The sequence below is a fragment of the Triticum dicoccoides genome, chromosome 6A, assembly GCF_002162155.2.
Source record: "Triticum dicoccoides isolate Atlit2015 ecotype Zavitan chromosome 6A, WEW_v2.0, whole genome shotgun sequence".
NCBI lineage: Eukaryota > Viridiplantae > Streptophyta > Magnoliopsida > Poales > Poaceae > Triticum > Triticum dicoccoides.
The window spans coordinates 383,168,555-383,189,107 of NC_041390.1; the positions used below are offsets into that span (position 1 = coordinate 383,168,555).

The following is a 20,553-nucleotide window of genomic DNA, read 5'->3' on the forward strand; positions in this document are numbered from 1 at the left end:
CGCTCACCAGAAGGTAGCACAACCCAGTACCAGCCCGGCGGAGCCCAATCCTGGACATGGCCCCTCGGCTCAACCAGGAGTCCTCCGCCGAGTCGAGGACGAGGATGCGGGATAGGCATCATCGACGTCGAGAACAAAATGCTTAATTATGAAAACAAAATTAATAAACACTTAGCAAAATTTGGCATGACCTTTGCTAAAAACAGGACATATCGAGCGCCTGAAATTTGCCAGAATGTAAACGAATCGACATTTCTGGCAAAACATAGGCCACTCGGAAAAATATGACATGTTCAAAATATGACATGTCCACTGCAAATTTGCATATAACAGGAAAAATTGCTTTAACTAAAAAAATAAGAACAATTGCTTTAACTAAAAAAATACCTAAAATTCTGTTAACTACACCTAAAACAACTAAAACACCTAAAACTCTTTTAAATACACTTAAAACACCTAAATTCTATTAACTACACCTAATTAAAAACCTAGCTAAATTTCTGTCCTAACTTTAAAACCTAGGGTTCATACGAATTAACTAGGGTTCATACCTAATCTTTCCTAGCTAAGGTTCGATCATAACCTACATTATTCTAATAACCTATATTTTTTCAACTACATAGGATTCAAAATAACTACTCTAATAACTATAACTAGGGAGGGAGGGAGGAGGAGGAAGGAGGGAGGAGTACCTCTCGGTGGAGGAGGGCCGGCGCGGGAGGAGAGCCGGCGCGGGGTCCGGGGCGGCAGGCGGAGGAGGAGGCCGACGCGGGGGAGCTGGGCGGCTGGTGGGGAGGAGGGTCGGCGCGAGTGAGGGCGGCCGACGTAGGGAGGAGGGCCGGCGCGGGGGACGACAGCGTGCGGGGGTCGACGGCAGCGCGTGGGGGATCGAGGGAGGAGTGTGAGTGAGAGTGATGAGGCCGGGCCGGGGGGCGCGGGGGGGAGGTAGTGGGCTTAATAGCAGCGCAGTCAATTGGTAAGTGCTACTACTAAGCCCACTAGCTGTAGCGCGGGCGCAAATCACACGCTACAGCTAAGTGGCCTGCCCTTTGGCCCCGGCGGCCCGCTAAACAGCAGCGCGGCCCGCGCCAACCAGCGCTGCTGCTATGCAGTAGCAGTAGCACCCATTTTGGCCGGTGCTACTGGTAAATACCAGTAGCGTGGGTGCCCAAACAGGCGCTACTGCTAAAATTCTATGTATAAGCATTTTCCTAGTAGTGCTCGCGAGCATCAACCTCCATCAATTTACCTATTTCTTCCCCCAAGTCTTCCCCCACCTCCCAACACATCATTCCTAGCGGAACATTGTAGATTCTCACCCAAATCAGCACTGTGTCGAAAGTGTAATCCTCTAGTGTTTTGCGAGGATCGAAGTCTTCCATCACGAGCAGCTCCTTGCCAAAGGTCCACGGGCCATTGTCCAGTGTGTTTCTCTTCCCCGCCTCTTGATGAAAAAGGGACAAGAATCGGTTCTCTCCCATCTCCTTCACCTCCAGCCTCTTCATCGGGCACCAAATCTTGCCTAGCGCCAGCTCCATACCTCCTACATGTCCCGGTTTATCAGAGAACAACTTCCCCATTGCTTTAGCCACACTCCCCTTTTGCTTTGCCGCTCTCCTCCAGCCGATTTTCACACCCCTCCTCTTAGCCTTTGAGAGATTCATGCGCTTCAACTTGTCTTCAACACTGTCCATGGCTCCCGACCAACCTCGTGCTCCCACACCTTGGAGATGGAAGAAATCGAACTATCTCGGAGGAACTAAGGGATGGTGGGGGTGTACGCTCGTGTGCACTGACACCCGAAGGCTGACCGGGGGGTGGGGGAGATGAGAGTAGCAAGGGGACAACCACCTCGACGGGAGACAGGAGGGGATCGGAGGGGGCGCGACCAGATCGACCCGCCGCCGGGGCAAATTTGACAATTTTGACCTCTGGACGAAATCAATTCACAAAATGAACTGCCCGTGAAACTATTTCACGCCCCTGACCCTTTTGTGTACCGCCCACCACGCAGGCGCCACACCCTACGGTGTAACGCCCAGCTTGGGGGTGTTGCACGCCAGTCCACCGTGGTAACCCCTGGGCCCGCACCTAGCATTGCAGCGCCTCCGAGCTACGCGCCACACATGTAATGTGCAGCGCCTAGCCATCGGGCGCTGCACTGTGACTTATCCACCGTGGCGGCCCTCTCCTCCCCCCACCCCATTGCACCACCAGTTACAGTTACGGAAACAGCATAGCCGCGGCGGCAGCCCTCTCCTCTCCCCCTCTCAATCCCCTCTTCCAAATTCTTCAGATCTGACAATTTGGTCCGTGGATTCCTTCACCAATCCATCCTAGAAGGTACTCTCCTCCGATCCCCTTCTTTCTATCCATAGATTGTATGATATTTTGAAGATTTGGGGAACCCTTGTTTGAATCTTGCACGTATTAGATTTGGGGAACCCTTGTTAGATTAGAATGTTGCATGTATTAGAATCTTGCATGTATTAGATGCCTAATTTAGCAACCCTAGTTTAGTATATTTTATTGAAAAGATATGGTTTGGATACATAGGTTGACATGTTATTTTATATGGAAAAGAGATTTGTATTAAATCTTGCATGAAGTAGGCCTAGTTTAGTTTATTTGTGTTGAAATTATATTTGTATTGACAAGAATGCTTTGGATACATATGCTTTGAATTTTGTATGTACTAGGCATACTTTAGTTTATTTGTATTCAAAAGATAACCGTGTTGACAAGAAAGCTTTCTTTCAAAATTGTTAGGATGGTTTGGCTTCTCGATGATCACTGGGACAAACAACACCAGTCGTACACTATGGCGGTGGAGCAGCGAGTAATAATGAAAGTGGCCGGTTTTATGAATTTTGTGTTTATTTCAAACACAAATGCCCCATATATAATGTTATGATTTGTTTGTTTGTAGGAGCTTGCACCTCTGAAGCTTCGTTCTCATGGGGTCACCCTTAGGTGGATGCGCTATGATGAGCGATACACACCGTATGTAAGGGAGATAGGACTTATCCCTTTCATTTAGATGATCAGACGGTCGACGCCACCCAACAATGCTCCAGCACTCACCGCGCTTATTGATCATTGGCGGCCGGAGACACACAATTTCCATCTTCGGGCCAGGGAGATGACCGTGACGCTCCAGGATATTGCTATGATCACCGGTCTTCCTATCGATGGGAATCCTCTATGTATGAGCACCGATTCTGATGGTGGCGTGCGCGGATGAATGCCCTTATCGGTATGGTTCCTCCGGAGCCTCGAGAACCAGCAGCAGAAGACAAGAAGAAGGAAAGAGTCGCAGCCGGTGCTCCTTTCACATGGATTACTAAGCACTTTGATACTTGCCCTCAGGAAGCTAATGAGGACACAGTCAAGACATATGCTCGTGTCTACATGTGGTATGTGATATCCAGGACTATATTTGCTGATGGCACAGGCAAGAATGCTCCATGGATGTGGCTGAAGGCGTTGACCGTCTTCGATAGCAATTGGAGTTGGGGTTCGGCGACACTGGCTTACTTGTATAGACAGGTATGAAGTTGTTTCTTTTTCACTTCATTGCTACATTATGAATGCGATCTTGCTCTTAATTCAACCATGTTCTCTTTTATATGCGGTTGGACGAAGCCTTTTGTAGGTCATCTGGAGGTATTGGTGGTTGTTTGCTCGCACTTTCCATATGGAGCTGGGAGCGTTTGCCGGTTGGACGCCTGAAGACCGTGAAGTACGAGGATTGGGACGACAAAGGCGACCCACTATGGCTCCCCACTTGGGCTTACAAGTGGGATGTGTTAAATGAGACGACAGATGATCCCTCGGTCATGTACAAGTTGTACCAGAGCGATCTTGACGCGATCACGCCTGAGCAGGTGAATCGACATTGCATAAGTGATTATGATGCTACTATTGTAAGTCTATATCAATTTTGCATTCTATCCCATTTTGCGGGTGGTATGGGAGCCGTATGGAATAGGAGACAGTTTTGGTAACCCTATAGAGTTCAGGCTGAATCCGATGTGCACTAGGGATAGGGATCTCTGGTGTATGCGGTGCCCACTCATATGCAACTGGGCGGTTGAGCTTCACCTCCCACATCGAGTGCATCGTCAGTTTGGTTTGTTCCAGGCACACCCGCCGGAGTGGGAGGACACGGACAAGTTGCTACACGCGTAAGATATAATTAACCTTGAGCACTTAGCAGCTTCTCGGTGGTTTTGATGGTGCTAATATTATGTTTCTAACTTGTAGGTTGGATAAGAAAAGGCAGCGGAAGATCAAGGATTGGGACAAGCATCACAGGAAGTATGTCGTACAGTTTGCGCTTAGTGTGGAGCAAGCTAGGGCTGGAAAAGGAGTCCAGCTTCGTGAGCACTGCCCGATCACGTTCAACAACTATCTCACACGATTTCTTGCAAGTACCCGTGTGGAGGTATGCAAGCCGGCGTATGCTGAGGAGATTTTGGAAGAACCCACCGTTTTTGATGAGGTAGCCCAGCACCAGTACAACGCATTAGTCAGGAAAGGCAACTCGGTGATCCCTTCAGCTCCAATGATGAACTTTGTGGTATTTTCCCTCTTTGCTTTTCATTCACACTATTCACATCTTCGCTTGCCTAACACGTTAATACCATTTCTGTTCATAGCGTGCCCAGATCAAGAAAGCAGCTGATGAGACCGAGACTATTCTTGAAACAACCCCGGCTGGCAAAAGCGATGGGGAAGGTGCACTTCGAGCATTCATCAAGGTTCACATCTCCTTCAAACTAGCACTTAACATGTGTTTCTACGTTTGATGTCTCATTCACTTGTACATGTTGCAGTGCCAGGGCCAAAAGTTAAGGCGGCTATCAAACCTTTTCGGTTGTCGTGACCCCGAGTATGTATCACCAAAACGGTCTAGATCGGTGACACCATCTGATCCCGCTTCGGGGCAGGGCCATGGTGATCATTTGGAGGATGAGGATGTGGGTGTGGTCACCCAAGAGATATGGCATGAGCATATATATCCAATTGTTGATGCATTGCTAACTATATCCTCACACACGGTCTTTCCATATCTTCTGTTGATGCATAGGTTGCTGATGATATGACCTTGGGGACGTACCAGGTTAGGTCCGCATACAGGTTAAAGCCTAGGACGGGAATCAACAAGTACACACCTAAAGACTTCACCCAAAGAGGCAAAAGGACAGTCGGCACCTCGCGGATGGCAGCTTTGGATGACTATTTGGATGACGATGTGGATGACATGGAGGAACCGGAGCCGAAGCGGGAGCGGGTTCCTCTTCCTAGGAAGGTGAAGAAGTTAGCCAGCAAGAGGGGGGAGCAGCCAAAAAGCGCTCAAGGAACTAGTCATCGTCCTCTATTTGTAATGTTGAACTTGAAGTGGTGGTAGCTTGTAGTAATGTGGAACTTGTTATGTCGGTGAACTTGGAGTTGTGGTAGCTCTATGTTGAACTTGATCCTCTTGTATGTCTTAGTTATGTTGAACTTGGAGTGGTTGTCTTAGCAATGTTAAACTTGTTGTGTTAATAATGTTCAATTGTGACTGAAATGTTGAACTTAAAGATCCTGACTGCTTATTCTAGGAAATGTTGAACTCTGCCTGAAAATGACCCAGTTTGCAAGTTACATCCGTGCAACGCCTAGTCTGGAGGCGCCACACTGAGTAGTGCAACGCCTAGCTCCAGGGCGTTGTACTGCTCAGTGTGGCGCCTCCAGGCTAGGCTCCGCAGCGGCTGTAACTTGCAAGCGTTTTGCTTGCTCTCTGTTTAGCTCATCCCAGGAGTGCAACGCCTCAGAGCTAGGCGCTGCCGTTGCACTGCTCAGTGTGGCGCCTCCAGGCTAGGCGTTGCAGCGGCTGTAACTTGCAAACGTTTTGTTTGCTCTCTGTTTAGTTCATCCCAGAAGTGCAATGCCTCAGAGCTAGGCGCTGCACTGTACAGTGTGACGCCTAGCTCTGAGGCATTGCACGCCTGGGATGAGCTAAACAGAGAGCAAACAAACCGTTTGCAAGTTACAGCCGTGCAACGCCTAGCCTGAAGACGCCACACTGAGCAGTGCAACGCCATGGAGCTAGGCGTTGCACTTGTACTTAGCGAATTTTTTGGCATATGCACACATATTCCGATGATGTGAAGTAGGATTGATACATAGCAAGCAAAGAACTGTGAAGACAACATATGCACAAAGTACTTCACGACACATAGTACTTCACGACACATACTAGTTCATAATACATAGTACTTCACGACACATAGTAGTTCACAACCAAATCGAGGAGGAGAGATAGTAGTTCATGACACATAGTAGTTTAGAGGATAACACGATCATCGTCCACAAGCAATTTGAAGATGACATAGCTCTATTGCGTAGAGCAAGGCCCCTTTCCCTTCTTATTCTTCCTCTCTTCTTCCTCTTCCTCCTCCATTTTCCTTATGAGGTGGGCCTCCTTAACCACCCTCTCCATGAATATCTGATCCTCCCTCTCTTTTTTTTCAGCTGCAATTGCCCAAAGCTTCATGGTTCCTTCTTCAAAATCCTTTTGACGCTTCTTCTGTGCCTCCTCACATTTCCTCACCAACGCTTTCTCCCTAGCGCGCATCGCATTTGATGCTCTCACTTTTGCCTTCCTCTTCTCCTCAAGCTCCTCTTCCTTCTTCTTCTTTAGCTTGGCTGCATCCTCCTCTCTAAGCTTCTTCGCAGCCTTCTCCCACCATCCCGCCATCTCATCTTCGCCATCCTCCTTCATTGTTGGTTTGTTGGGTTGGGAAGCCGACATACCTACAATGAGTGAAACATAATGGTTAGTAAAGACAATAAGAACAAATGGAAGCACATGTAAAACAAGAACATGTGAAAAAGAAGAACATATGAAAAACAAGAACATATGAAAAAATATAGTTAGTAAGCAACATACAGAAATGGTCCATCGAGGTATCCAAACATTCCTCTATAACGACCTTGCCCTTGTCCATCACCACGACCAAGTCCATCACCAAGGCCAAGACTATCACCACGGCCAACACCACCACCACGAGCTCTACCACCACCACGGCCTCTTGTAAGTCCTAGTTGCCGACCTCTTTGTTGCCTAGATCCTCTTTGGCTAACACTTGGTTGGCTTGGCACTTGTTGGCTACCACTTGGTTGGCTTGGCACTTGTTGGCTACCACTAGGTTGGCTCCCACTTGGTTGCCTTGGCACTTGTTGGCTACCACTAGGTTGGCTCCCACTTGGTTGCCTTGGCACTTGTTGGCTACCACTAGGTTGGCTCCCACTTGGTTGCCTTGGCACTTGTTGGCTACCACGTTGTTGCCTTCGCACTTGTTGGCTACCTCTTGGTTGGCTTGGCACTTGTTGGCTACCACTTGGTTGGCTCCCTTGTGTAGCTCCTTGTTGGCTAGTGCTTGCATCATTTTTCTTGGACCTTTTCCTTGGTTTCGTACATTTTCTTTTGTTGTGGCCATGACCTTTGCATTCCCCACAACAGGATCTCTCATGAGGCTCTTGGAATTGGTCGTTTCCCGCTTCGCGGCGGCCACCATGGCCCCATCCGTCCATGTCGCCTCTAAGACGCTTTGTCCTACGTCTACCCCGTTTAACAACCTTCAACTCCGGATCCGGCCATAGTTGAACTCCATGGTACTCCGGCCATTGTGATTGGTCAAAGTATGGGTGAAAGTGGGGAGCCCATGTTTTCTTGACCATCATGATTAAGAACTCCAACTCCCTCATGGTGCGTGGGTGATTGATGTCCACATTTCTAACGCGACCGGTGGTATACAAGTGTGAGCATGGGAGATGAAGCAACAATGGCCTCCCGCAAGAGCAATCACATTGTGTTAACGACACCTTGAAAGCCCGACCTCCATGTTGCCGGCCATCGTTTGTGGTTCCTCCTGGCTCTTTCTCTTCGTACTTCCACTCTTTGTTGTCATATAATATAGCTTCTTCTGAGTCCGCCTTCCGTGATTGAAATTCTAACCATTCATCAACCTTGGGTGGGAACTTGTACTTGTACTTGCGCGGGTTCTCACCCGCTATCTGTGCATCAGTTTGCATCGAGTACTTTAGAAAGTACGCATTCATCTTGTCAAATGTGTATTGAACTATTGTCGTCACGGGTAATCCATGTGCACCTTTGAGCACCCTATTGAAGCATTCGACCATATTGCTTGTCATTTGACCGTATCTCCGGCCATCTTCATCAAAAGCACGTGCCCACTTGTTCCGGTGTTGAATGTGCCTATTGATAAAGTCTTGGCCCCAGGGATCAAGTTTTTTGTGTGCGAGCAATTTGTTCAACAAAGTGGTGAACCGCTTCTCGGAGAAAGCAAGACAACAATCTTGAAGATCATCGGCCAACTCCTTAAGGCCACATGCCCTATAGAAGTTCGAACAAAAGTGCCTCATGCACCATCGATGGTGCAACGGAGCATGCCCGGGAATGTTAATCTCCACCGCGTTAAGAATTCCTGGATGCCGATCCGATATGACACAAATTTCCCTTTGAGCAGGTAACACCTTCGTCCTCAAAAGACGCAAAAACCACTCCCAGTTGTCATTGCTCTCCGCTTCAACCAAAGCAAATGCCAATGGCAACACCCGGTTATTGGCATCACTTGCTATCGCAACCAACAAGGTGCCATTGTCTTGTCCGGTCAAGAACGTGCCATCAATGGCGATGACCGGCCTACAGTGTTCGAAAGCCCTCACGCATTGCTCGAATGCCCAAAATGCACGGCCAAATGCTCGGGTTGGGATGTGTGGGGTGGGGGAGTGGGGAGGGGGACCCAGCCCCTATCTAAGTCACAGTGCAGCGCCCGACAGCTAGGCGCTGCACATTACATGTGTGGCGCCTAGCTCGGAGGCGCTGCACTGCTGGGTGCGGGCCTAGGGGCTGCCACAGTGGACTGGCGTGCAACGCCCCCGAGCTGGGCGTTGCACCGTAAGGTGTGGCGCCTGGGTGACGGGCACTACACAAAAAGGTCAGGGGAGTGAAATAGTTTTACGGGCAGTTTATTCTGTGAATTGATTTCGTCCAGAGGTCAAAATTGTCAAATTTGCCCGCCGCGGGCGAGAGGAGCCGGCAGGGACGAGGAAAACCTAATCGCTCTGCTTGTCGCCAACAAGGACCCCACCGTCACACAGGGGGCGGACCCAGATCAACATTTTGCAGCAACTAGGGGCAGGGGCGCGCCTCCTCTGCATGCCTGTGCGTACTAACCTTGCTGTTGCATTTATCCATGGTTCATGGTCCTTTTGAATCATTCAACAACTTATTATATTGGTGGTGCATCAGTGCTTGTCAGAGACAGACAGGAGCAGCAAAGAAACAAAATTCCAACTCCTGCAACTGCACGCTATCTAGACAGGAGCAGCAAAGAAACAAAATTCCAACTCCTGCAACTGCACGCTATCTTTGACTTTTCTTTATTTAGTTCAAGGGCCAGTCTGAATAATACACACCAGAAATTCACTCAAAGTATAATTAGCACCATCTTATTCATAATCCCACGATGTAACTATGAAGGCTTAAAGTCAACAGTTAGGAAACTCTTCAGAATGAAAAATCATTCTGTTTATTCTTACATAAGTTCAAGTTGCCACTACTGAACTTGTAATCTTGAAAGCGTCCTGGATCACCACAGTTACTGCAAATGATGCCAATCAGAGAATTCTTGTCGGCACAAAGCTCCAAACCTATACATGAATGGTGTTGTACACGAAAAATGATTAAGACAGTGAGAATTTAGCATGCTCTTTATCAGCTCCTTCACCTTCTAAATCTTTCCTTTAAACTTATTTCCAGATCTGCAGTAAATATGTGTGCAGAAATCAGTCCTTGTCTCATCGGCAAGAAGGAATAAAGATCTATAAACTTCGGGTACTATTTTCGTTACAAAACTGAAGAGCGAATTATTGGCATCTACATCATGCAAAAGGAAAGTAGTTGTTGAGTTCTTAACCATTTGAATGGTCTAAATAGGACAAAGAAATCTGTCAATTTGTATAAGAGAAAAATAAGAGATAATGAGTTCTTAACCATTTGTATGGTCTAAATAGGACAAAGCAATCTGACAATTTGTATAAGAAATAAATAAGAGATAACGTAAACAACAGAACAAAAGGGTTAGGTTCAGAAAGTAAGGAAGCAGTGAACGGCAAATCATTATCAAATAAAAAATCAAACAACGAAAAAGAAACATTACCTATGCATAATTTTTTGGCTCTGTAGGAAATCAAGACCCTTAAGGATATGGCAGGTGAAGTTGTGGACAACAGATTCTGTCATTGCACCACAATGTTGACTAATGCACTTATTAACTGAACCCGGATGAACATATTCCAGGTATATCTAGAATCTATCTTGTGTCTGCAAGGATCCATATAACTTATTTAGCAAACTAACGTGATGGAGCCATTGAGCTATATATCTATGTCTATGTACTTTATTATCAAGAAATAGTTATGATTATTTTGCCTTCTTTCTTCAGGGTACGGGTATGAACAATCTTCAGCGCACATAAACAACTGAAACAGCAGATAGCTGCTACTCCTTCCCTTGTTCTGCATCAGCCGCCTGTTTTTCCCCTGTACAATTTGCTCATAAGTGCTGCAGCAACTGTATCTTGGTTTCAGTTCAGTTGGTTAAATCCTAAAAAGGACACGACTCACCTGTTTTGATTTCGAAGTAGAGCAAGACAGTCCATCGTCTGAATGAAGCCTAGTAGGAAAAATATCCAGGTTATAAATTCGCACACATACAAGTAAAAAGTGAACACAAATTACCAAAGGTCAATTTCACACAAAGCAAAGAACGTTAGGTATTTACAGAGGATTGTGATATATGTACTCATACTTTGATATGCAACGGATCAAAAAAAGCTGTGTGTACATGTGTGTACTTCGTCCATGTCCAGAATAGGTATGGATGATTATCAACAACAGCGTCAGACCTGCATCGTGTACCAATGATCACCTAAGTCCAAAAGGCTTATAAGAATCAAAAAGTGAGAAAAAATCATGTGCTAAACGAGCACCCCTACCAGCCTCTCACTGCAAGGAATCCATCTCCCGATGAGTAGATCTGGAGGTGAAACAGGGGGAATTGAAGCGAGAACCAGACTCACGTCAAGCATACACCAACTCACCGGCTTCAATTAGTAGAACTGGAACCACAAAATAGTTGAACCGATCATAATCCAGATTGCCAGATTAGACGGTACTGAGCAGTTTCATCCATCCCGCACTTACCTCAACCCATTAAAAAGCTTTATAAGGACATGCAGCCCTTGCACTGGAATGTGTAAGATTGCACATTTCAATGGAAAAATAAACTTTAGATAAATACTAATCCCTCGGTAAACTTCTATAAGACGTTTTAGGTGTACAAGTTTATAGAGGGAGTACTTTCTAAACTAAATGAGGAAACCAGAAGGGGTGTTTGATTCTACTGCGTCCTACGACAATGAGTAGCAACACCATGATTTTAAGAATTATAGTAGGTAATTTTGTCACTTGTAACTATAAATCGATCCATACGTTGCGTTCTAATCTTGATTTTGTTTACTGGCCTATAAAAGGAACAATTGCATTAAAATACATTGTGTTCGCTTCGGTCCATATATTTTATCTGATTTCAGGCCCTAAGCATTACCAAGAGTCCAAGACTAATAACTATTTCATTTAGTTCCCAAATGGCAGGGATGTGAGTACGCCATACACCATATTCAGAGTTGATGAGACTCAAGAATATTAGTTCAAATAGGGCAGCATGATGGGAAAGAATATTTAATGGCATTTACAGGATGCAATCCAAACAACAGTACAAATTATTTCACAAGTGATATAACCTCCAAATAAAATGTTGTCCTACTTTATGCCGACAGTAGAGAGTAGAGCTCATCACAGTGGCATCAATAAGAAAATTACCTCGACTTCTGATTTCCTCGCTGTTTTAATCATGAATAGATCATCTTGGATTAGATAAAAGAAACTTCTGCTCTCTCCAGGCAAAGGCAGCGAGCTTCTTTTGCTTTGAGACAAAGGAGTGGGAGAATGCGGTCCTGCCACAGATTGTGCCCTGCTCAACTCCTGAAAAAGTATATCCATACATAATAGTTAGATGCATAATTATTTTCCCTTTTTGTACGTAACTAATTTTCTATTGTTGGTGGATTGCCGGTGATAGTTGCACTTGCAACTTGTCATTTTTAAAACCTTAGGACCAACAATGTGGCCTCAGACTATGTTTAAGCACAAACCAAATTTTGGCCTGACAGAGCATAACAGTGACATGCCTCTTAGGCATTAGTGCCAGCTAATGGAGAGAAAAACAACTCTGCTGCTCTCGCCAAAGCACAAAATATTTACCAGACTAAACAGCAAAGATCATTTTTAAGAATCTAAAGCATGCATTGTTGATTGTAAGAATAATAAAGCAAGGTGCTAACTTCTCATGGTTTACCTGACTTATAAACTGATTGGCGCAGGAGTTTGTTTCCTTAGCAAAACTGGTGACAAAAGGGCATGAACAATGGAACCCTCCAACTGTGTTGTGGCAAGTTGCAGAGCCATGGCAGGGGCCTGGACTCTACGCACATTCATTGACATCTGCAGTGAAAATCAAACATAGCGCACGATCCCTATAGTGAGTCTTTTGAAGGCAATGCAATAAACAGATCGGCGATTGGAGTATATAAAGATAACTATAACGTGACACTTGATTTAGACTTTATGTTTGAAGAACTGGGTTGCAATTATACTTAAGAAAGTATCAAGTAAAAGTGAAAAGGTAATAACAGGGGCATTATCTGCACTGTCTTTTATCAATTATGGAAGTGAGATGACATTCAAGATGCAAGGCATATCTAATGTAACAAGCTGATCAGAAGTACGTGAAAAACAAGTACAATATATACAGATTTTTAGTATAATGTTTTTTCCCTCCCTTTTTAGGTTGTTGTTCTCCCATTAATATCCATCTACTTACATAAGTATGCGTAGAAGTTTATTTGCGACCTCCATTGCCCAATAGACACAACCCACACAGTCTAACCACTGATTTTCCTTCCTCTATTCCAATTTTTTGCATGATTCAGACAGGAAAATAATTTGTTCATAGTGCAAATCCTTTTGAGTTTGATATATAAAATGCAAACTAAAATGCATGCTGAGCTGGGAGAGCAACATGTTTGTGCATCCCCCAGAGATCCTGACACTGAACTCAAAGAAATCAACCAAAATCAACTCTTTACCTAGGTGCTCTGCAGAAACTCCTTCAAACTCTTCAGTTGGGGATCCAAAGAAAATGATCCACATCTCCACCCTGACCTCGTCCCGGTCCTCCGTGGGCTTTCAGTTCGACGCAGACGGCGTCGTGGGGTGGGAGCAGCGCGAGCATGAGCTGAGGTTGGATCTTCGAGGGGCTGGGATGGACGGATCCGCGGACCATTTAGTGGCCCTTGGAGAGGAGGAGCTTGATGAGCCACGAGGCGATGAAGCCTCCTGCGCTGGTCACGCACACGCTCTTCCTAGCCGCCGCCGCCTCCATGCTCTTTCTTACTCCCCACTCCCACCACCATCACCCCCTGCACGAACCTCCTCTGCCACGCATCTCCTGCAGCCACCTCCGTGCGAGTAAGGGGGGAAGGAATGGGAGGAGGCAATGTGCGAGAAGGGGATCAGGGAAATCGAGTGAAGGAAGAGACGTGCCTGCGAAGGGAGATGACGGCGGCGGCGCGTGTGCGTGGGGCTCGATTGCGGCGAGGCGTTATCTGGGGAGGTTTCTTACAAAAAAAAAACAAGTTTCTATACCATACAGTAAAATCAAGAATGACGTGGACACGCCCATCGACCGCCCCTTGCGCAACTGTTAGGATGCGTTTGGTTGAAGGTGTCGTATGAATGAGTTGGGACCGTTCAATTTTTTTGGGATTGAACCATTCAATTCATGTGTTTGGCTGAATATAAGTGGTGAGCTAATTATTTAGGACGGGACCACCAGTCATACTCACATAGTCATACATACAAAGGGTGGCCATTTGATTCGACCGATTTGGTTGGGTGGAACGGTTCAGCATCTTCATGGCATATTCTCTTTTTTTGGCTCGAACCATCCATGTGCTTTATAACCAAACATGTCTATTTTCTGAACGATCCCAACGCACCCTTAATGGGTGGTATGGTCTAGCGGGGTGCCGACCTGTGGATATGACACCGGCGCCGTAGCTGATATAAAGGAAACCTCCGACTCCGAGACATGGACGCCAATAATTCCTCTCAGCAGCCGTCTGGACTCGAGCACAAAGTGGTTACATTTTCCCTGTGGTCCTTTTGCCAGCAGCACGGTACCATCCCATCTGCTATAACAAAATGGCAAAAGCAAATCACAATCACAATGCAGCTTCATACACATACCACAAGACTGACAATAAATGAACTGCACGAATCTTGGACCACAGCCGTTCTTGCAAGAGGACACTTTTTTTTTTTTGCGGGTGCTTGCAAGAGGTCACAATATCCATGAGATGTCCTCTACTCCACAACACTCTGTTACATTGTCATCAGTAATAATTATACATTGTTGTTGTTGTTGCCATCAGTAATAAGTATGGCGCAGGAAATTCTATAGTGTGTATTAACAAAGGCAGTGAGAATAAGAACAGTAAAAATGCATGATGTCCTGAGAGGGACACTAGTTCCGGTTACTCTACACAGTGCATAACACAAACATGAAACGGCAAAAGGAACAGAAGAAACATCATTTTGCTTCAATCAAAATCCAACTACCCTAAGAAGATGCTAATGCCAGGCTAAAGGCCAGGCCAAGAATCAAAACAACAGGAAGAGACACGTATTTGGATCTTGAGAAGAAACGGAGTGGAGGGAGGTCCAGTCCAGACATCCATGCAACAGAAAACAAACAGTCCAGCAGCCCGCTGCGACCCCAGATTATGGATTAGGCGGGAATCTTGCCGATATCCCCTTCCACCACTCGTTCCTTCCCACCACTCGTTCGTCCCAGCCCAAGCTGGGCCACCACAGAAAGCAAGCTCTTGCTTCCATCCACAGCTCCCTCCTATGGCCACCGCCCCCCCTTCCTCTCCTGCTCTCCACTGATCATCTCATCTCTTTCTTCTTGGTGCCTCCCCCCCTGGTTTTTGCTTCTGCCACTCCATGTCTCAATCTTCTCCTTTCTTTTCCATTGCCCCCGCACATGCTGGAGCAGGAGGGCAAGCTGCGGCTGCCGCTCTCCTGCTCCGTTGCCCTGCCGCTCAGCTGCCACCTGCCATTCACTGCTTCCGTCTGGCTAAAGTGTCGCCTGCCAAGACACTGAGCTCGCACCTGGTGCTTCCGCGCGCCACACTCTCCTCCTTTGCAAACGCTGACGATGGCTCCGGTGCAAACTCAGATGCCTCGGGGGAGCAGAGCGGAGGATCCGAACTGTCAGAGATGGCAAAGGCATTCCATATTTCACCACGGATGGCCATGTCAATCTCTGTGGTGATTGCATTTGCAGCTCTCACTGTTCCCCTGGCCATGCGCTCACTGCTCTTCCATGGGACGACCAAGATGAAGGTGCTGGCATATCTGACCCTCTTGTCAGGATTCTACATGGCATGGAACATTGGAGCCAATGATGTGGCAAATGCCATGGGGACGTCGGTCGGATCTGGGGCTTTGACTCTCCGGCAGGCAGTGTTGACTGCAGCTGTGCTAGAGTTCTCTGGTGCATTCCTTATGGGCACCCATGTCACCAGCACCATGCAGAAGGGCATCCTCGTCACATCCGTCTTCCAAGGAAATGATTCTCTGCTCTTTGCTGGATTGCTGTCCTCCCTCGCTGCTGCTGGTACATGGTTGCAGGTAACATTCCGTCACAGATAACCCTTTTGAGATTTGTTATACCATGTCAATCAGATGACGCGGTCCCTTGGTTCCACTAGCATCAATCACATAATTATTCAAGATTCCCACAGTTTCGTCTATAAAAAAACAGAAGATGTAAGATATCTTCAGTGCCATATTTATGATACTACTAGTTTCACCTATCTGACAGCAAAAACCTATGCACTTGTAGATGCTAGTTGATGGAGTGCTTGAGTTTTGGCATGCAAATGCTATCTCTGATTCTAGGGAGCCTGATTACATAAGAAACTTTTATCCGAAGATAAGTAAGAAACCAGCAAAGGGAAAGGCACTTGACAGATTCAAATTCAACGTTTGGTTTTAGCCTGGTTGATGTGGAAATCAGAAAACTTTGATCTAAATTTTGAGTTTTAGGATCCAGTTATAGGCAGATTCAGGATCATCAGTTCAAACTTCAAGTGCACCTCACTTCCAATTCACAGAGGTTGCTATCTAAACTTTGAACAACTACTTCAGTTAGGGAAAGTACAGAAACAACAAATAGGGGTAACTGAACAGAAAATGCTAATATATTATGCTGGAGTAAGAAATTTTAGTGGATCACTAATTGAATTATTAGGTAATATGTTTCATCTATTTGTGCAACAGAGTGTTGATATTGATACAATCGAGTGAAAATTCAATGCAATTAGCATGCTTACAAAAATATATTTTATCATCACCAAATACTATAATATATCCACAAGCAATGCACTTGAGTTTACAGCCTTGAGAATGTAGCATATATTCATAAGCATCTGTCTGGATTACCCTTTTTTTATTTCTTATAGGTTGCTTCCTCTTATGGCTGGCCTGTGTCAACTACCCATTGTATTGTTGGGGCTATGGTTGGTTTTGGGCTGGTATATGGAGGGGTCAATGCAGTTTTCTGGAGCTCCTTGGCTAGAGTATCTTCATCATGGCTTATTTCTCCTCTGATGGGTGCTGCAGTCTCATTTCTTGTTTACAAGTGCATACGCAGGGTGAGTACTATACTAACTTTACTTGCAACATGGTAAACGAGAAAACAAGACATCTTTGTGATATTAGTCAGACATCTTATTGAGCAGATAATCACAGAAACTAAAATCTCCTAAATAAAAGACACAAACACTATTTCTACTAACCATGTTTCACTTCAGTTCGTGTACAGCGCACCAAATCCAGGTCAAGCTGCAGCTGCTTCTGCACCTATTGCAGTTTTTACTGGTGTCACTGCAATCTCGTTTGCCGCTTTCCCTCTCAGCAAGACATTTTCCATTGCCGTTCTGCAAGCATTAGTATGTGGGGCAATAGGAGCTGTCTTTGTTAGCAGGGCAATCAAAAAACAGCTTGGTGATCTACTGTCTTCGGAAGCAGAAAAGATAGCAACAGCTGACAATACAGATGTTCAGCAAGGTGGATTTGACGTCGCTGGCCCTAGAGGAGCTCAACTGCAGATTGTCTACGGCGTATTTGGCTACATGCAGGTCCTGTCAGCATGCTTCATGTCATTCGCTCATGGAGGCAATGATGTCTCCAATGCCATAGGGCCTCTGGCCGCAGCTTTGTCTCTTCTTCAAGGCGTAGCAAGCAGCGCTGAGATAGTCATACCGACTGAAGTCCTTGCTTGGGGTGGTTTTGGAATTGTCGCAGGGCTTACAATGTGGGGTTATAGAGTCATAGCAACAATTGGCAAGAAAATCACCGAATTAACACCCACAAGGGGGTTCGCAGCAGAGTTTGCGGCCGCTTCTGTGGTCTTGTTTGCATCTAAGCTTGGGTTGCCAATATCTGCTACACATACACTTGTTGGTGCAGTGATGGGTGTAGGATTTGCAAGAGGTCTCAACAGAGTCAGAGCAGAGACTGTTCGTGAAATTGTGGTCTCCTGGGTGGTCACAATTCCAGTTGGTGCTTTGCTATCAGTCATCTATACATTAATCTTGACCAAGATTCTGAAATACTTTATGTGAGTGCTTTGTGAGATACAGTTGCTGTTTTGAGAGGTCCAGCCGTTGTCCCTAAATTTTTTATGCTGTAAAAGAATGTGTAACAGTGAATAGATGAGCCAGCTCCGGGAGTTTCCAGCAGAGAAATTGAAAAGATTTGTCAGAGAAAATAATCATTTTCCTGGCAACAAAACATGATTAGGATAAAGGGTTTACGGTAAATAATCATGTTTGAGACTCCCAGCTTCTTCATCTTTTATCTCTAATGTACCACCTATATGACTATATCTTTATATTTTCTTCCAGAAGGTGGAATATTTCAATTTCTTGTAGAGATATGATTAATTGATCATACATAATAGACAATGGTTCGTCTCACTACCCTTGTAATTATGCCACATTGACGATATTGCTGTTTCAGCGCCACTATAAATGTGAATCTTTTTCTTTTCTTTTTTCTTTGGCCAAAATGGAAGAACCACGTGATAAATAGTAAAAGGCAAGTTCGGCATTACATGTATGTAGAATTGCTGAAAGTAAAAAATAACAATGAGATTAGAGGAACTGGTCATCAACCCGCGGGGCTACATGAGAAATATTTAGTCTTATTGAAGAACACAAATAAGTAGGATTTATTTTTATTGAAGAACACAAATAAGTATGATTTATTTTTATTGAAGAACACACATAAGTAGGAATGTCTGAATAAATCCACAAGGAAAAAATCTACGAAAAACTATACAGAAATACGATTGGTTTATTATCATTTCAGATCTTGGTTGTCTGAAAGGCTGATCATTATGTTTCTCTAATTAGTCTTTGAGAAGATGGTTTTTGCACATGTTCACTAACTCTATGACGAGTAACTTCCTGCCATGGTATCATTCTGTTTACTAACTAGTCTTGAGTATATCAATGGGTATGACTTGATGGGACATGTTTTTCAACAATTCTCATCAGATTTGTGGACAAACTCATCAGTAACATAGTAGGATTTCCTTTTTGTGGGCACAAGCATGGAAGTACTTAACTGAACTTGATCAACATCAAAATTTCCTTTTCCTTAAATCATATATGTTCATGAGATCAAGGATAGACGATATATGATATCCTGACCATGCACACTATCGTGGATGTAAGGGTGGGGCCAAAAGGTTAATCTGTGCATGCTAAGGATTAGGAGCATCAAACTATATATAGATAGAGATGACAGACACAGAAGATGGCACGTCGAACCTTTACTAATATTTACCATGGGTTAGGGAATGGACCAGGATCAGGGCACCCGTTGGCATCAACGGTTATGCCCATGTATGTAGCCATGAACTTTCTCCACCTGATACGACGCCTAAAACTTCTAGCAGCTACTTAGCTACTCACTCTGTCCCACAATATAAGACGTTTTTGTAAGCTATGTTAGCTTGCAAGAACGTCTTGACGGAGGGAGTAGTTTATATCCTCCACTACTTCACAGCTTACTCAATCATTGCTGTTGTGTCGTTCCGCTTCTTCCTGCATGTGCTGCTCCTGCTATGATGACTCTTTATTAATGAGAATGAGAGGCCCTGGAAAGCAGTCCACTGAAATTTAACCAACGTGGCTAAATTTTGCATCCACCGGGAGTCAAACCTAGGCTAGGAAGGTGCAGACACGCCACTGCACTCTCACCACTGGGCTGGGACCTGGTCCTCGTCAATAACCATAAGTCCATAATTTTGATCCATTGCCTCTCAATACTTGGTAAATGCTTCCGCTCACATGGAGATGATCTACTTGGCACCCATGTTTCATAACTGGAGTAGTCAAACATTGAACCCTATCTCTAATCGAAATGATACAATCCAATCTCTATGGCGGCCATCCACAACACTAAATATAGATTGACCATAACAATTTACATACATGATGCTTCAGAAAGGAATACAAGGGGCGCGTTAGTTTATCACATGTCCCTAGCTTCCAAATACAGATACCCAATATCATCAGCATATCACTGACTCACTGTAAAGAAACTTGACCAAGAGGCACAAGGCAGTAAGGCATTCACATAGAGTAATGATTGATATCGGTGTTTCGATAAATACTTGACAGCATTAACAAGCTAATCCAAGGGTAGGTAACCCCCCGAATCGTCAAAACACCATGTAGCAAAGTAAAGTATGATAGCTTGGACAGATTGATCTAATAACTAGAGATAATTGGGGATCTCGGGCTGCAACAAGCGTACAGATTGGTTCGCAGAAAGGGCAACGTCTCGGGACTGGAGCCTGGGGAAGCAGGACGGCTCAGCCGGTTTCTTGGTCGAAGTCGTCCCCGTCGGACTCGTCGACGTTGTCGACGTCGTCCTCCTCCACCTCCGCGTCGTACTCCTCCTTGACGTCGTTGGTAGGCTTGCCTATGATCACCAGGTTGCTGTTGGTCTTGCGGATCGCATTCAGCTGAGAGGCGAGAGCAAGAAAGAGCAGAACGGGGCAGGCGTTAGAGCCGCGGCGTGCGGTGGGGACGAAGGACACGGGCAGGAAGGGGAAGAGCAGCAGTACCTTGTCCTCGAGGTCGGATTCGGCCATGGCGAGGAGGAGCTCGTCCTCCTGGGTAGTTGCGGGCACGGGGAGGAGTGTGGACGCCGGAATCAGCGGCGGCGACGGCCACTGCCGCATCAGCGCCGGGAATTGCAGCATCTCCTCTTTCA

General features: G+C 45.6%; 2 protein-coding genes and 2 long non-coding RNA genes across 6 annotated transcripts; 1 reads left to right on the plus strand and 3 right to left on the minus strand.

The window, feature by feature from the left end:
• Positions 1-9,430: 9,430 nt before the first annotated feature.
• Positions 9,431-10,396, minus strand: LOC119316962. Its single transcript, XR_005153427.1, has 2 exons — positions 10,233-10,396; positions 9,431-9,834 (listed from the first exon to the last, which is right to left on the minus strand). It is a non-coding gene; the product is annotated as an uncharacterized LOC119316962 (long non-coding RNA).
• A 108-nt stretch (positions 10,397-10,504) lies between these two features.
• LOC119316961 lies at positions 10,505-13,731 on the minus strand. 3 transcript variants are annotated; one of them, XR_005153424.1, is made up of 6 exons: positions 13,281-13,731; positions 12,491-12,636; positions 11,956-12,117; positions 11,070-11,192; positions 10,883-10,979; positions 10,505-10,747 (listed from the first exon to the last, which is right to left on the minus strand). It is a non-coding gene; the product is annotated as an uncharacterized LOC119316961 (long non-coding RNA). The 3 variants fall into 3 exon arrangements; XR_005153426.1 differs by having other exon boundaries at positions 11,070-11,272; XR_005153425.1 differs by having other exon boundaries at positions 11,070-11,277.
• A 1,298-nt stretch (positions 13,732-15,029) lies between these two features.
• On the plus strand, positions 15,030-18,317 carry LOC119316963 (inorganic phosphate transporter 2-1, chloroplastic-like). Its single transcript, XM_037591352.1, has 3 exons — positions 15,030-15,891; positions 16,725-16,916; positions 17,076-18,317. Exons 1-3 carry the CDS (start codon positions 15,202-15,204, stop codon positions 17,886-17,888), a joined length of 1,695 nt encoding a protein of 564 aa, XP_037447249.1. The 5' UTR covers positions 15,030-15,201; the 3' UTR covers positions 17,889-18,317.
• A 1,515-nt stretch (positions 18,318-19,832) lies between these two features.
• Positions 19,833-20,547, minus strand: LOC119316964. Its single transcript, XM_037591353.1, has 2 exons — positions 20,405-20,547; positions 19,833-20,302 (listed from the first exon to the last, which is right to left on the minus strand). Exons 1-2 carry the CDS (start codon positions 20,540-20,542, stop codon positions 20,150-20,152), a joined length of 291 nt encoding a protein of 96 aa, XP_037447250.1. The 5' UTR covers positions 20,543-20,547; the 3' UTR covers positions 19,833-20,149.
• Positions 20,548-20,553: the final 6 nt, after the last annotated feature.

What these genes read in the sequence shown, in the direction of transcription:
- LOC119316963 (XM_037591352.1), top strand. Translation starts at nt 15,202, where the DNA reads ATGTCTCAATCTTCTCCTTTCTTTTCCATTGCCCCCGCACATGCTGGA. An exon ending in CTGCTGGTACATGGTTGCAG is followed by an intron (nt 15,892 to 16,724) that starts GTAACATTCCGT and finishes TATTTCTTATAG; the next exon opens with GTTGCTTCCTCTTATGGCTG. An exon ending in TTTACAAGTGCATACGCAGG is followed by an intron (nt 16,917 to 17,075) that starts GTGAGTACTATA and finishes GTTTCACTTCAG; the next exon opens with TTCGTGTACAGCGCACCAAA.
- LOC119316964 (XM_037591353.1), bottom strand. Translation starts at nt 20,542, where the DNA reads ATGCTGCAATTCCCGGCGCTGATGCGGCAGTGGCCGTCGCCGCCGCTG. An exon ending in AATCCGACCTCGAGGACAAG is followed by an intron (nt 20,303 to 20,404) that starts GTACTGCTGCTC and finishes CTCGCCTCTCAG; the next exon opens with CTGAATGCGATCCGCAAGAC.